Source organism: Panthera pardus, unplaced genomic scaffold, assembly GCF_024362965.1.
Source record: "Panthera pardus isolate Hobbes unplaced genomic scaffold, ASM2436296v1 HiC_scaffold_7, whole genome shotgun sequence".
NCBI classification, from domain to species: Eukaryota; Metazoa; Chordata; class Mammalia; order Carnivora; family Felidae; genus Panthera; species Panthera pardus.
In genome coordinates, this window is record NW_026527002.1 from 38,073,829 (window position 1) to 38,091,410 (window position 17,582).

At 39.1% G+C, this 17,582-nt stretch overlaps 1 protein-coding gene across 3 annotated transcripts in view; it reads left to right on the top strand.

Moving 5' to 3' along the window:
• The window catches only part of SLC26A7 (solute carrier family 26 member 7), a 166,354-nt gene that overhangs the window by 86,145 nt on the left and 62,627 nt on the right, over window positions 1–17,582 (top strand). For all 3 annotated transcript variants that reach the window (XM_053896518.1, XM_053896517.1, XM_019453436.2), the window contains exon 5: window positions 10,975–11,139. In XM_053896518.1, coding sequence (XP_053752493.1) covers window positions 10,975–11,139 — 165 coding nt within the window. The remainder of the gene's footprint in view (window positions 1–10,974; window positions 11,140–17,582) is intronic.

Sequence of the window (17,582 nt, forward strand, 5' to 3'; positions counted from 1 at the left end):
AGGTTGGGGAAACAAACACTCAGTAATAGTCAAGGCACTTTTAAAACCATTCTTCTCTTCTCCCTGTATCTTTTATTATTCTCATGTTGGGCGTTTTGCCCATTCCCTTTTCCAAGAACTGAGAGGGGTCTGGGATTGTCCCCTGCCCATTTACTTCTGGAAGCTTTCCCAAGCTCTACTTTTCTGAAGCAACCATGGAACAGGATTTCTGCCCTGGAGGACATGGGGATATACAGCTCCTTTGTTTGACAGTTGCACAAGCATGGGGTGACACAGGTGGGGGCATTTAGTGCCAGAGCCTTGTATTATTGTACTTGGTGCATTCTGGAAATACAGTCTTGTCTTCAAGGATGATAAAAAACCAACTGCAGACCCAAACAGGAAATTTTCAGTTACTTTTGGTTTTGTACTAAACATTTTTTGGGAGTATATTAAATAAGGGGATCGTGAGTGTAGACAGAGTTTAAAATACAGACTAGTTTAACCTGCCTATTCAACACATCATATGTACTCCTTCCAGAAAAATCATTCACTTCACTCTTTTGAAGTGCAGGGGGAGGACAATCTGAAATCTCTTTTGATGATGTTACACTATCTCACAGCCATTTTATGACTAAAAGTCATTACTTTGTTTAATCTAAATCTTTCCAGCTGTATTTCTACCTAGCAAAGCTAAGAAGTAATACATGTAAAATTAGAATTATAATCCTTAAGTTTATAAAAATGAAAATCCTTCACATTAAAAACAATAATAATATTTATTATTCTATTATATGCCAAGTTCTGTTCTCATTTTACTACATTTATTCACACATTCAGTCCCCATCAACAATTTATGAAATAAGTAATATTATTCTTCCCATTATACAGATGAAGGTACTGAAAGGTGAAGTGACTTATTCAGAATCTTATAATTAAGACCTGGCAAAGTAGGAGTTGGATTCCAGTATACAGTCTCCTAACTGCTACACTACATGGCTTTCTAAATTTTTTTTTTTAATGTTTATTTATTTTTGAGACAGAGACAGAGCATGAACAGGGGAGGAGCAGAGAGAGAGGGAGACACAGAATCTGAAACAGGCTCCAGGCTCTGAGCTGTCAGCACAGAGCCCGACGCAGGGCTCGAACTCACGGACCGTGAGATCATGACCTGAGCCGAAGTCAGACGCTTAACCGACCAAGCCACCCAGGCGCCCCACTACATGGCTTTCTAAACTCATACTGAGGCAGAAGCAATGAACTCAACCTAGTAACTTTTTTTTTTAAAGTTTATTTATTTATTTTGAGAGAGAGAGAGAGAGCAGGCAAAGGGCAGAGAGAGAGAATTTCGAGTAGGCTCCACACTGTCAGTGCAGAGCCCGGCGGGGGAGCTGACGAACCGTGAGGTCATTACCTAAGCTGAAATCAAGAGTCAGACACTTAACCAACTGAGTCACCCAGGTGCCCCAACCCCGTAACTTCTAAGGCCAGGCATTTTGTTGGTTCTTTTCCACATTTCACCTCCTTAATAGTAGCAGCAGCCTATACAGAAGGCATGAGTTGAGTACTTGGGCAATGGCCTTGGCTGTGAAAACTGTGTACCTGCAATTCTCCAGGCCCTCACGGTACTTTTTCACATCACTTGCATGTCCTTCAAGGCTCGGCTTAAATGTAATCATCTCAGAGAAGCCTTCTCTGATATCTCTGTACATGGTTATAACTGATGCCCCCCACTTCCTTTGGTGAGACATTGCTCAGGATTTGCGTGATAGGATGCCTCAGACTACCAGGAAATATGTGCCACATATTTACACCTCCCTTTCTAGACTGTGAGTCTCTAGAGCAGAGACTGTTTATAATTCCAGCAGCTGGTATTTAATAAATGTAAGTCGAATAACTTGAATAAGAAAAAGGTCAATTAAATGTTAATGGTATCACTATGTTAAGTAGCCAAAATTGAATTGAGATTTTTTTCTAATTTACCATTTTCTCCCTTTATCCCTGCCCAGAAGATAAGGAATGTGTTTTTATATTGTTTAAACTGTAATGCAGTTCTTGATGAAAAAGGAGTAAGAAAATGTGTAATAATTTTCTAATTTGATTATGGATTTTGCCAGATCTGTCCAGCTGAAATGTGAAGACATAGTCAATGCAGTCTCCTACCTCTTCCCACAGCTGTCCCCCGGCCTCCACCCAATGAACAATGAAAATACAACCACTTCCCATGCCCCTGTGTCTGTTAATACTGTCATGCTCCCGTTGTCCCATTATACAACATTGTCGTTTTCTATAGCTGGGGCAGGAAGGAAGGCAGAAGAGTCAAATCACTGCCCACCCCTAGCACTCTTGATTCTCACTGCCTCTTGCATTAGAGGATTTTTTTTTTCTAGAAAAGTCTGAGAAATGAAAAGATTGTGATACTTCTTTCAACCACAGAATTCCAAATAAAGATAATTCTTACGCCCCGTGAGTTTCTATATTTGACACTAAAAAATCAAATGAACAATAAACTGTGTTTCCTGGACATATGATCAGTTTGCCTCTAGGTAGTCCAACGCGCGGCTCATTTCTGTTCTCTGTTCCTTCTGGGTCCAGTTGAGGTGTTCTCTGTCTTTTTTCCTTTGGTTGCTCCTCTTACACTAACATTTTAAATGGTCAGTTGTTCCACATTTTATTGTCAGATTAATCCTACCAAAGCCTAGCTCTGATTTTTGAGCCAGTGTGCAGCACACCTCTTGGCAAATTTAGGTGTTTAATAAATGTATGCGAGAGTGATGTCACTCACTCCTGCAAAACTCCCTTTTCACTACTTTTAAGGTGCTCCATATTCTGACTTTAAAATGTCTTGCTTTATTTTCTATTACTCCCTGTTGGCTAGCTGTGCTCCTTCTAAACTAGCAGCTCTGCATTCTCTGAACATATCCCGTGCTGTCCTGCTTTGTACTCATATTTTTCCCTTTTTCTGGAAGGCTGTCTAATAACTTCTCTCACTTGGATTCCTGCTCATGTGTCAAGGCACAAGTTTACCCCTATCCAGAATAATATCCTTCTCCCTCTGAAATCTGTGGCACATTTTCTTTCTCTCGCTTTTTTTTTTTTTTTTTGAGAATGAGATAGAGGGTGCTCTCCCTTGTAAGTAATTTGGGGAGCAGGGGAGGGGAAGAGAGAGAGAGAGAGAGTGAGAGAGAGAGAGAGAGAAAGACTCTCAAGCAGGCTCCACACTCAGCGAGGAACCCGATGTGGGGCTTTATCGCACAATCCTAGAATTGTGACCTGAACCGAAATCCAGAGTCCCACGCTTAACTGACTGAACCACCCAGGCACCCCTGTAGCACCTTTTCTATTCCTCTCTTTTATGTGTGTGCACGCTTGTCTTGGTGTGGTTATTTATGCACATGTCATACCTCTGAAGCCCGGCTGTCTGAAGCTCCTCTGAGGGTCCCTCTTTTCCCTTCTGCTCATGTGTGCACAACTCAGGTGCCCGCCATGTGCAGCATACACTTTGGGGAGAAATGTGGTCTTACCTGAAGATTCTGTGGAATAGGTGGAGAGGTACTTTTCTTTCCCTTTTTAAAAACGTTTTTGTTTTATAATAATTTTGGATTTCAGTAAAGTTGCAAAGAGGGGATACAGAGTTGCCACCTGCCCCATCCACCCAAATTTCCCCTATTAACGTAACGTCTCACGTTAGTATGGCATATTAGCCACAGCTACTGAACCAGATTGATGCATTGCTATCAACTGAAGTCCATGTATTCTATTCAGCCTTCTTTAATTTTTACCTAATGTTTATTTTATGTTCCAGGATCCCATCCAGTATACCACATCACATTTAATTGTCCTATCTCTCTTTTGGCTCCTCTTAACTATGAAAATCTCTGAGATTTTTCTTGTTTTTGGTTATCTTCATGGTTTTGAGGACTTCTGGTAAGCTTTCTGTAGAATGTCCCCCCAGTTGAGATTTGTCTGATGTTCTTCTCATGATTAGACTGGGGTGATGGATTTTTAGGAGGAAGACCAAGGAGATAGAGCGACATTCTCATTACATCGTAGGAAGAGTATGGACTGTCAATTTAATTTATAACTCTTGATGTTAACCTTAATCACCTGCCTCAACTAGTGTTTGTCATGTGCCTCCAATGTAAAGTTTCTCTCTTCCCTATCTGCCCCCCGCCCGGCACTTTCCACACTGTATTCTTTGGAAAGAAGTCCACAGGCAGAGCCCACACTTAAGAGGTGGGAGTTACCTTACATGAGGAGTTGAGATAAGGAGTGAGGAGTGTCTAGGTAGAGCTTTGGAATAATAATTAACTTACACAGGAGATTTCCCAGCTCTCTCATTTTTAAGATGTAATCAAGTATTTATATCAATATGGACTCAAAGATACTTATTTTATTCTTTGGGTTATAATCCAATGCTACTTTATTTATGTTGTTCCTCAAATTGTTCTAGCTTTGGGCATTGGGAGATACTTCACTTGGCTCCTGTGTCCATCCTTGACATACCCCCGTGTATTTGGTTCTTTGTTTTTGGAGCATTTGCTTTCTTGCACTACAAAATGATACAGAATCATATGTATATTTCTTTGCCCCAGGCCTATGGGTGATTGCTTAGAATCACCCATTTCTCCAGGGAACCCTCGTTCCTTTTATTGGAGAATGGTATCCAAGGTCAATATCTGGATGCTGCGTGTGCTCATTGCGAACAAGGTGTTATTGCTTCTAGCCCTCTTGGCTGACTAAGGACATGTATGTGTATATATTAACCCATGTATATGGACATTATCTATCTATCTATCTATCCGTATCTATCTGTATCTTTTTAAACCTTTTCCCCCCAAGATACTCTCCCTGTTGTAAAGGCCATAGCCTTAATGTCATCTGCAAAAGTTCCTTCATAAATTAGTGTTTTTTTTAATAATGAGGGGTGGGAATTGGGGAAAGCATTTTGCCTACCACACTGAGTTTATATTTCAGAACTGCAGTGTGCATTTTTCAGGTTTGTTGGCTTTTGAAAGTAATACAATGAGAAAATGCTTTGCATGGTCTGCTAAATTTAAAAAATCAAAGGCTGATCATCTATATCTGTCTTTAGACATGAGTTCCTAGATACCAACTGTAATCCCTTACCATATTGATCATCCTAGCCTAATGCCCTTTGCTGGGCTTCTCCAACAGTGGGAAACTTGGCTCCCACCATTCACCATCCATCTACTTCATTTTTAAATTTCAGTATATATGGATAGTGGTTTCAGGATTGTTAACTCCTATCCCCATGGAAAATAACTTTATCAGCTGGAATATAGTGTCTCTTTTTCATCGTTGGTTTTACAGACTTTACTCATTTCCAGAGTTCTTCACATGAGCATTTAAAAAAATAATTAAGTTTATTTATTTACTTTGAGAGAGGGAGAGTGTAGGTGGGGAAGGGGCAGAGAGAAAGACAGGATCCCAAGCAGGCTCTGCACTGACAGTGCAGAGCCCGACATGGGACTTGGACTCAAGAACCTTGAGATCATGACCTGAGCTGAGGTCAAGAGTCGTATACTTAACCGGCTGAGCCACGCAGGTGCCCCTTTTGTTTGAGAACTAATGAAGACATGCTAACTAACTTGAATGGATTGAGATTCTCAGTTTCCATTATGAATTGGTTCTGGAAGTGCAACTCATCAAGGAAGCACACACTAATAGAACACATGAAAAACTGCCATTAATTGCTAAGAAACGTGTTGCATTAATATAGGGTGAACATACATTTTTTTAATTTTTTAAGTTTATTTATTTTGAGAGCAAGACAGAGAGAGAAAGCAGGGGAGGGGCAGAGAGAGGGAGGGAGAGAATCCCAAGCCAGCTCTGCAACGTCAGAGTGGAGCCTGATGTGGGGGTTGGACTCACGAACCATGAGATCATGACCTGAACTGAAACCAAGAGTCAGATGCTTAATCGACTGAGCCACCCAGGTGCCCTAAACATGAGCAATGTTTTTTTTTGCCACCCCTTTCAGTGAGGTTATTTCACCCATTTAGTCTGAAAAGTCTATATATTATATGATGCCATTTAAATGACACTCTGGAAAAGGCAGAGTTTATAGAGATAGTAAACACATCAGTGGTTTTCAGATTCTTTGTCATATTTTAGTCTGGGATCTCCTGAGCTCCAAATGATTTTTTTTTTTTAATTGTCATACACTAAGGCTCACTCTTGTGTTGTAAAGATCTATGGGTTTTGACAAATGCTTATGTTATGTATCCACCATGACAGTATCATATAGAAGAGTTTCACCAGACTAGCAAATTCACTGTGTTTTACTTATTACACATTCTCCCACTCCCAAGCCCTTGGCAACTACTGATCTGCTTACTGTCTCTATAGTCTTGCCTTTTCCAGAATATCACAGAAATGGAATCATTCAGCATATAGCTTTTTCAGACTGTCTTCATTCACTTAACAATATCACTTAAGATTCATCCATGTCTTTGCATGGCTTGATAGCTCATTCCCTTTTAGCACCGAAAAGTATGGAGTAGGGTTTTATATTTTCAATTCCGCAGCATGCAACTTCATTAGGTATCCATTTGACATTTTTTGCTCTTGGGTTTTCTGGCCACACAGACTTTTTTTTTTTTCCCCCATACCCCCATGCAGCACTCAATTGTTTTCCTATCGTCATGAGCACTTTAGCTCTCTTCCCCAAACCAGCATACTCTGCTCAGTGAAGAATACAGCTCCTAGCATTTTAGCTCCCACCCAAAGAGCTTCTCTGACTTTACCTTCCTAGTACAGCTACACTACAGTAACACCTACGCCAACTTTTAACATTGGTGTAGTTAAAAGTACCCCCTTCCGGGGCGCCTGGGTGGCTGAGTCAGTTAAGTGTCCAACTTCAGCTCAGGTCATGATCTCGTGCTCTGTGAGTTTGAGCCCCGCGTTGGGATCTGTGCTGACAGCTCAGAGCTTGGAGCCTGCTTCAGATTCTGTCTCTGCCTCTTCCATGCTCATGCTTTGTCTCTCTCAATAAATAATAATAATAATAATAATAATAATAATAAAAACATTAAAAAAGTGCCCCCTCCCAATATCTTCATTTCACCTCTTTTTATGTTTTTTTTTTTTTTTTAATATTAACTGTATCTTTATGTCTGTATTCTGCAACAATGCGTGCCTAGCCCCTTATAGGTATTCAGGAAATATTTATTGAATGGACAAATAAATGATTTGGTGTAATGTAAAAACCAGATTGCAGACAAACTGAAAAAAAAAACAAAACCCTGAAATGCACGCTGTATTCCCTTGGGTAGGATAGTTGATTACTATATACTTCTTTTCCTTTTTCACTATTTGAAGGCCACTTGCAAAAAATGGCCTGAAATCTGAGATACATTCAATTTATATAGAACACATGGTGTTTATAGAAACGTTACCCAATAGTGTCACGCTAGTGAACCTTGATAATGTGTGTCACAGGTTTTCAGCATTAGCCCAGATCATCAGAATTACTGCAAACAGCTGAAATATATTGATTGTATAACATTTATTTTCTCATAAAACATTACATGGCCAAAGTTTGGGAGTTGGCTAGCCAGATTAGAGTTATTGTCATCTATATTATTGTAAAAGGAGCTGAAGTGGTGGTTTATTAAGTCATTAACTTAAAAAAAAAAAAAAAGTCCTTAACATTGGTGTAGAATCTAAATACTGGGCCTACAAGCAAAATAGTCTAGAAGGATCCTCATCTCACATATTTAAGTTCTAAGATAATCTTGGAAGCCACATCCGTCTGTGGGTGCTTCTAACAAAACCTGCATTGCATGGATATTTGCTACATGCAAGCTGTGTACGTCAGCCTCTATATCCTAGAGCCTTAATTTTGATGTGGATGAACTGTTAAAATGTGAGTAGTGGGGAAAGAGGAGTTCTTAAATTTCTCATTCTTCTCTTTCTTATTCTTCTCTTTCCCTTCTTCCTCGTCCTCTCCCTCTTTATCCTTCTTAAAATATCCGCCATTGTCTTGGGTTCTGGAGAATATTGTCATCCAGAAGAGAGTTATTTCTCTTCAGCTAAATCTCACATGTTTGCAATCATCCTTCACATACCCAGTGGTTTGTGTCAGAAATGAGCTCTTCAGGGGCTTGTTGACCTTTCAGAGTTGAGAATTCTCCATTTTAGGGATTTATCCCTTGCCGGGAAGATTTTCTTTTAAGCATAAAAATGTGTACAAGTAGAATATTACAAAAACACTTTGAGTCTTTAGCTAAGTTTAGAGGAGGGTACTCCATCTTTCCTGCTCTCTGTTGCAAGGTATGTGTATGTATTTTCAATATGTGGAGTGGCTGAACTCTTCATGTCTTGTACTTTCCTGGGCCCTTCCATTTGTAACATTAAGGTCATGGAAATAACTAAGAAGCTGCTACGAGTAGACAGTGGTTAGCCAGAAGTGGTTGATGAATGACTTCAGGTTAAGTGACCTTTGTTTCTCAGGCACGAAAAATCATTAACTCCTCTAAAAAGATGATAGAATTTAGGAAACAGATATTAAACAGAAGGTAAAATGATGATGGTTCATACAAGGCTTCCCAAAAGGTTTGCTTCTCAAAATAAGGTAAGATTTCCTGGCATACAGATAAGAACTTTCCAGCATTCCATGTATGCATAAAATTCCACATATGCAAACAGGTTTCACAATTTCAAAGATTTGGATTGCTTGTCTGCTGCATTCAGATGAATTGAAAATCCAACTCTCTGGTGTTCATCTTACCCCAATAATATGCTAATTTTGTCCTTAGGGCCTGTAAGAGTTAATGTCATAAGTTGGAATTTACTTACTAGTAGATAGATGCTTGGGGAAAATTGGTTCAATGTTTTTCTTAACTGATTGTGTTTTCAGGATGAAAATCAACAGACTATGAATCAAGAGTTGCCAAGAAGATCAGTGTGTTCCATTTGTACCTATACCATTGATTGCATATTTCCCTCAGGACATTTCTACTTTGACAAACACACACACAGTTTCTTAAAAAAAAAAATGTTACTAGCTGAGTTGCTGCTCGGGCTTCCTCTGTTGGCAGAAACAGAATGCCTGATTTCTATGTTGGCAATCCAGATTATTTTTTATTCTATATTGAATAAATGGGGCTGCTAAACTGCAAACAATTCAAATACATTTCTTTCTGCACCTATAAATTCTTTCAAGTTTTCCTGAGTTGGGAAATGTGGTGAGGCCCCTTCTACGTGTTCAAAACTGTGGCTGGTTTCTTATGATGAGTAAATATCCATGACATCTCATGATGTTCCTGTGCCTTACATATTTTGCATGTTTTGCAAGTTTTGAAGTCCTTATATTATTTCACATTCACTTTATAATGATTCTACAAGATAGATAGCATAGACTTCAGTCTAATGGCTTATAGATGATGATGAGGCTCAGAAAATTTCAGCAGGTTTTCTACAGTCACAGAGCTAGGACATAGTGAAGCCAGGATCAGAACTTCAGTTTTCAGATTTGAGCCCAGAAAACTCTACTCTGATGCAAGTTCAGAGCATTATCGCTTTTGGTCAAAGGACATTGCAATATGATAGAAATGATATATTTTGCAATTTACGCTCTAGTGTTAACAGATAGCACTTTATACTTCTCTTTTTCATCACTGTCACCTCTTCACAGAAGGAGATCTCATTGCTGTTCTGTCCTCTGATTTCTTTAATAACTAATCTGATTTTCCAAAAAGAATTTTAAGACATGACCTAAATATGGTAATTAACACACTGAGAGGATATATCAACATGACCCGCTTTGTGTCCCTTTTCCAGTGTGGATACTCATGAATATAATTTAATGTTACTTTCAAAACACTGAATTTTATGTTTTGTAGTTTAAAAACTTTTTTAATGTTTATTTATTTTGAGAGAGAGAGACAGAGTGTGAGTGGGGGGGGGGGGGGGGGGGAGGGGCAGAGAGAGAGAAGGAAAGACAGAATCTGAAGCAGGAAGCAGGCTTGAGGCTCCGAGCTGTCAGCCCAGAGCCCATTGCGGGGCTCCAACTTATGAACTGCAAGATCATGACCTGAGCCGAAGTCGGTTGCTTAATTGATAGAGCCACCCAAGCATCCCTGTTTTATAGTTTCTATGACTGAGTTTACACAGTAGTATTCAGTCAAAGGATGGGCCACCTTCTAAAAGCTCTCTCACTGGCAGAGGAAGAACACTAACCATTGCTATGTTAATAGGAGAATTTTGGTTCCTTTGGTCGTCTTTTGCCCAGCAGAACTCAATGCACAGCTTCTACTCAAAGTTGATAATTTTGTTTGGTCATGAAGCACAGCGGTAGGAGTAGCAAGGAAATTTTTAAGGAAAATGACTTTTCTGCCTATTCTTGGGTTTCTGAATTCATATCCCTTTAACCTAGCCCTATCTTTTGTTCTTCTCCGCCTATAAATAAGTCCTGATATCTTCTTCTTATTAGTGGCCATTTAGAACTACTTGAGAGAGTTTCTAGTCAAAAAAGTGTTTCCATTTCTCAGGACTGGGGAGAAACTCAGGAAATGGCTTTTTTTTTTCTTCATTGCTTTTGAGATTTTAAACCTACTGGGTGTGGGGTAGTGAAATTCTGAAATTTCTTTTAAATTCTGAAATTTTTTTTAAAGTATGATAAATGCAAATTTAATTTTTCTCCACAGAGCCCCATATATGAACCGATTCGAGTATATTTCCCTTTTTTATGACTTATATGATGAGGAATAGAGAAAAAAGGAAAAGTCAATATTCAGGGGAACAAAACGTGTTCACTTTAACCGAAGCAATTACACTGTACCCAATAACATTTGGAAAGCTTTGGAACCTAGTTATGTTCTCAAGAAAACTCAACATACTGGATATATACAATTTAAGAAATCCACTTCACATCAGTTCTCTATGTCTGTGTGAAATGAAAATGAAAACGTGTCAGGTAGTAATTCCTCTAGGAACCTGGGGAAATGTCATTTTCCTTTGTCCTCTTAGGTGGCCATGTTTGTGCTACAGCTGGGCAGTGCCACATTCCTGCTTACGGAGCCTGTGATCAGTGCCATGACAACTGGAGCTGCCACCCACGTCGTGACTTCACAAGTCAAGTATCTCTTGGGAATGAAAATGCCATATATCTCTGGACCACTTGGATTCTTTTACGTGAGTTTCCCATATGTCTTTGTTCGTGTGTTTTGGGAGTGTGTTTCACAAAGTAGAATCTGGTTAAATCTAATACTGTGTTGAAGGACCTTGGGTTTAAATACAGTCTTTTAGGATACGTGAAGTGTGATTTAGGATACAAAACTAGTTGAACAAATTCTACTGATTTTGGAAGAAATTCTGTACAACAGTTGAGTATGGTATAATTTGGGGTCATGATTCGGAAAAAATAACTGGAATTTTTTTGAGAGTCAGATATGTTGCCAACTTCTCATGGCAGCCATCTACTGGGGTTGTGGCCCAGTTTAACTACAGTACGCTCGACCACATTCATTCAGTGTTGTGAACTCTGGTTTGGCTCAAATCACAGGCCTGGTCAAGAATCGGTGGCTGAAGCCCCAATAGCAGACAGTTATTAAAAGTCATTTGAACAGAGAAAGGAACCTAGGGCCAGTTTCAAGATGTTATCCTAATACTACTCCATTGTTTTTGTGTCGTTTTGAAGCTGACCTAAAATCTATGACTGCTCAGGAAGTCACATCCTATGGGAGCTTTAGAAGAAAATGAATGTCTGGTTAATAAACTTGAGGGCAACGAAACTTCCTTTTACTTAATTTTATGTGGTAGAGGAAGAAAAAAACATTTCTTTCTACTCTCTAGGTTCTGAGCTGTGGGCCCTCTAACAAAAAATAGATTAACAAGAGAAAACCAACAAGTTTATTACCATGTATATCTCATACATACATGGGAGAAACTCAGAGATGAGTAACTCAAAAGAGGGGGCCAGAACTTGGGCATAAATACCGTCTTCACCTAAAACCCAGGAAGAGAGTGTGGGGAGGCAGGTTATGGGAAGGGGACCATGAAAAGTACTATAAACAAGGATAAGGTTTGCTGTGCAGATGCTAAGTTGCACCTTCTCCATTGATAAGAGTCTCTTGTGATTTAGAGTCCTCCTTTCCTTCTTAGTACCCAGAGAGAGACACCTTACAAAGGGACATTTCCTTTATAAATGTAAATTTCTCTTACAAAAGGGTAATTTGTACTCTGCAGAGCTTCCTTGCATCTGCTGTTTCTCCAGATAATAAGCTGAAAATAATCCTTATGTCAAAGAGGCTTATTTTGGGGTGGCATATTTGGAGCTCCCACAGTGTAATACTGTATGCTAAATAACATTAATGTTTTATAATGAGGGTATTCCTACCCTCAATTTTCTTGATCTTAAAGGCTAAATGTTAACATACGGAAGTACAGTAATTTCTTTATCGAATCCCTGATGTTGAGGTGGTTTGTAGTGTTTCACTCTTATACACAGTATTATACACAGCCTTATGAGGATCTTTGTTATTTGTGTGTTATGATCTGTATCACCAATTATTTCATTAGGATAAATTCCCAGTGATGGAATTACCGGATCAAAAGGGTGTAATTTGTTTTTTTTCTTTTTTTTGCCAAATTTCAATCTAAAAAGTTGTGCTAATGAATATTGCACTCTCATTCTATCATCATCAACTCTGATTGTTACTGTTTTTAAAATTCGCCATTTTGGTCTGTGAAAAGTAGGAGTATTTATCTACTTAAATGTGTGTTTTTCTGATTAACTGGTAAAGTGGTCAATAAACAATAACAATTGGCAAGACGGAGCTGGGCGCTGGTCCCGAATTTTTGTTATGTAGGTAATATCCTGCTCAGTGATTCATTCATTATAAGAAAGCTTAAAACTGAAATAAGAACACTGGAACAGAGCCTGGAGGCAACATAATTCCATGCTCCAGTACAAACAAGAGCAGACCAAAGTAGCTGTAAGCTGTCAGGTGACCGGTGGAGTAAAGAGTTGGTGACGCCAGGTCTACCCAACAGAACCGCATCAGCACTAGATTCTGTCTTGACCTCCTTGAATGGGGTGCTCCTCTGTGCACGTGAGGTGAAAGGAAATGTGAGCGGGTTACAAATTAGCCTCTTCAGTCGCTATTCACCTACACAAATAATCATCCTTCCTTTTCCTGGTTCTGTTCACGGAAGCAGGGTAGCCGGATATGGGAATGACATTTAGCCTTTCAGCTTGCTTTTCTCACGGCAGTGTGCCTAAAATGCTACCTTAAAGGGTTTTGCGTATGATTTTTTTTCCCATCCTGTTTTCTTGTGAGGAAAACTGTAAGCGAGTTGGTCTTTACTTTGTGGGTGAAATACCATGTGGCTTTTTGGGGCGGGGTTAAGTTCTCACAATGAAAGAGAATCAGATCTAAAAATTGTTGCAGGTGTCTGACTTTAAGTTCACATTATTCCGTTGGTGGAAGTTGCTGTGCTGTGTGTTGAGGGAAAATGAAGAAAGTTGCTCTTGCTTTTCAATGTCACAGAGTCCTCCAGTGTTTAGGCTCCTAGGTTGGAACGGTGCCTGGATTCTTCGCCGGTGTTTCGAAATGAATAGGGACATTTTAACGTCAAAAATCGTGGCAGTCTGAGCTTTAGATCAAGAAATAAGTTGTGCATCATGTGTAGGTTATACTGGGACATCTGCAAAGTGAGCTTTGGTGTAGTTAGGCTGAAGAATCTGATGATGATAATGTGTCCTCTGAACTCGCCCCTGCATCATGTGGGTGGGATGTGAAGGAGCATAGCTGCGCTCAGCGCAGAACGATAGAACAGAGGACAAAATGGAGGCCTCGGTCACTTGGTCAGAGAACCCAGAGGAGAGCGATTAACACAGTTGGGGGATTTTTCACTCCGACTGTGCTTCCGACCTCTGAGCTTTTGCAACTGTTATATCCTTTTTGAAAGCCTCAGGCTGATGGGAGATAAAGGTATCATTTGGGACATAAATTAATATCTAGACTATTTGAGGTTCTTGCACAAGGAGCCAGTTATCACTGCTAATTTTCTCAGCTAGAACCCTCATCTTTCTTAAAAGAACGCAAGTTTGGCCAATCAAAATGTTAATTCTGGTAGTAGCGATCCTTAATATCAGCTTTGAGAGAAAACACAGCCTTCTGCCCTTATCCTGTTCTGAGGTCACTGTAAGTTTGGCTTCTCAGTGTCTTTTACCTGGGCGATGCCTGATTCTGTGCAAAATCTCCATCCCTTTGGTTGCTCTGGGCTGGTTGATGTTCTTGCCTCAGCAGAACATTTTTATTTTTATTTTTGTAAGTTTATTTATTTTGAGAGAGAGAGAGAGTGCAAGTGGAGGAGGGGGCAGAGAGAGAGAGAGAGAGAGAGAGAGACAGAGAATCCCAAGCCGGCTCTGCACTAAGAGTGCAGAGCCCCGTGTGGGACTCGAATTTATCAACCCTGAGATCGTGACCCGAGCCAAAGTCAGACCCTTAACCAACAGACCCAGGCGCCCCATGCAGAACACTTTTAGAGAACAATTTGAATCAGATACAGGTGCTGGTACCGTGCTCACTTCTGCCCTGTCAGATTATAGGAAAGGTCTCTGGCAGGTCTTAAGAAGGAGATCTGCCCTGATGCATTTCCGTTTTCTGTGTCTGTAGATCACATGTGACCAATGCTAGCTAAGCTCAATAGTTAGAACACTTTTTCTCTTCTACCTGAAAACTGTTACCCAACTTCGTAAGATGAGGGGCTCTCCCAGAAGTGTTAAACCCCACTAAAGCTTTTTGAGTGCCTTGGAATTTCTAGGGTCTTTCTATGCAAATGGATCCTCTGGAACACTATTATGATGCTCCTATATTTCCAATAATAAGTGAATGGAATTAGTCCTAATTCATCTTTTTTTTTTTTTTTTGCCTTCCTAAATCCCTTCACACATAATGCTTTACTTTTCCCTTTGTTCTGCAAGTTTTATCTCTAAATTCATATACTTCTAATGAATTTAAATTATGGCTGTTTCTTAATGATCTTTAAAGGAGTGGGTAAATACCAGTTTTTTTCTCTGATTTAACTTTTAGCTCTGGTGATTTTATTAGGGCCCATACAATCAAGTAGACACTAATTGATCTATCTTTTCTTTTCCTTAGAAAGAGGCAACAGGAGAAAGAACTTTAGAATTTTAAAAGCCCAGATTCAGATCAGAACTCTGGGTTTGACCAAATGACTAAGTATCTTTGGCTCCTGCTCTGTAAATTGGTGATAATTATACCTATTGGGAGTCATTCCCTAAATGAAATTTCTGGAATATAATAAGTGTTCATTAAATAGAAGCCATTATCTTTATACTAGTAATGCATATTGGATATAACTAAGATTTTTTTAAAAGTGCTACTTATGTAATAGATACTGTTATCTATTAATAATAATAGAATAGTAATAGATACTTTTCCTATAATCTGGGGAGGACTCAAATAATCAAAGCTAAATAGTAAAACAAACTTACTTCTCTTTTTGCAACTTAGAAATATGACTTCGAAATTTATAAAACTTTAAAAAAAACTGTATCTGCTCTTAATAAGGGTTGGTCATCAGAATTGAAGAAATTCTGTTTTTTAGTTTATTTTCATTGAAAAATATTTCCATCTATTCAGCTCACCATCCCCAACGGTTATAAACTCACTTAATAAGTTACAAACACTGCTGGAATATATTTAAAACTAAGCAGAAGCAATAAGATTACAAAGGTCAATTCTGTCTTGCGACTCTGGCTCACCAGTTACATTGTTTCATTCCTGTTGTTCTTAAGATTCAAATATTTGACTGATAGTTCGTTCCCCAAACAGATAAGAGGGAAAGTTTAATTCTTCTCTAGAATAAATTTTTTTAACTGAGAAATGATTATGTATCCTTTTATTAGAAAGGATGTTTCCCCAAAAGGCACAATAAAAATTACAAAAATTCCTAGTTCATATTAGCACATGTGGATTTCTTTGAGATGGCGCCAGTGTCTCGGCCTGTAGCAACATATGATAAATTTGGCAAAGTAGTTTCACTGGCATGGCTTTATATGAGTACTGTTCTAAATAATTATGTACAGTTCTGCACATTAAACCAGAGAGCACAAGTCAAGCTTGGCAATATATTCAACTACCCTTTTTGGAAGTTTTTATTTCCTTCCTTAAATATGAGGAGTTTCAAAACTGAAAAGCAGTTTCATTCCTGCCCCCATCCCTGAAGTACAAGCGAAGCACTTTTCTAGTGTGAACATCCCTGAAGGCTGCAAAGCAGGAACCAAGAATGTTAATGAAATGGGATAGAAACGTCAGAAGGAAATCGGAGCCAATGAAACTTTTTTTTTTTAAATAGAGAATGAGATCACAATTAAATATGTACAAATGAGGTTTATATGTGGAGAATAAATCTACTTTGAAGACCTAAGCCCTCTGGGAATTCTGAATCAAGAACACACTTTGGTGGTTTATGAAAGCCTGTTTTCTCTGCAGTTATTGTGACATGTCTATTGTGAATTGCAGGGATGTTCAACATACTCTGAAAAATGGACAGAATAAATTGAAGGGAAAGAAAATGAATGTTCATCTGCAGGTTGATTCAGTCAGCGATGCAGGGGATAGAAAATGTGGCAGGTTTAACTTGGGTACGGAACAATTATATGGGTATTTGCAACAAAGGTTGCTTTACAATTCTCAAGCAGAGGGCAACTATTTTTGCCACGCGACCATCTTGGGTTAAGCCCTCTCTATCCCCCACAATTTACTAAAAAATGCAGCGCTCCAAAATCCATGCTCAAGTAATGCAACTTAAACATAGTGTTCTAAACAAGCGATGGCTGGATGCCACCTGGGCTGTGGCAAGCTTGGTTGTGCATGTTGTGAGTTTCGTGTACCCAATGTTGTCTCTCGTGTCTAACACACCATACTTCCCCTAGTTCACGTTTTGGTTGCAGACTTCATTTATCCCTTAAAGCAATACTGAATGGATTTATGCCCAGTGTGAGAAGCACTTATTGATGAGAAGTCTGCATATAATTATGTAAAAAATAATAGAGTGTTGTGTTTTCTTTCTTCCTTTTGAGGTCTTGTTTGTCCTCATGAAAATACAGCCTAGGGTTAAATTTTCAGCTTCATATTTCTGTTGTTTTTCTGTTTGTGCTACTTTAGGATGTAGAGGGATTTGAGGCATTTGATTTAACAATGCTTATCTCAAAATGTTTAATGATATAATGATATGCAGGCAAAGTTTATAGGAGACATCAAATTCTTAAGAACAGGGAGAACGAGTACCAGCATCAATTTTGGAGGGATTGGAGATGGCTTTAGGGATCCCTAAGCAAAATCTATATCTGCTTAGAGGTGGGATTCAAACATAATAAAGTTGAAAGTGAGTTGGAGCAGGGAGAGGGCATGTCTGGGCAATTGTAGGTCATGTTTAAAGGTCCCAAGGAGGTGAAAGCTGACTTTAAGAACAAAAGTCAGAAAAAAAAAAAAAAAAGCCAGGGCTGACAGCAGACTTCAGTCTCATCACCTGCCAGATGGGAGAGTTGGACTAAGTGTGAGGCTTCAAAATCAAAAATGTTCAACAGACTAATCTGGGGAGAT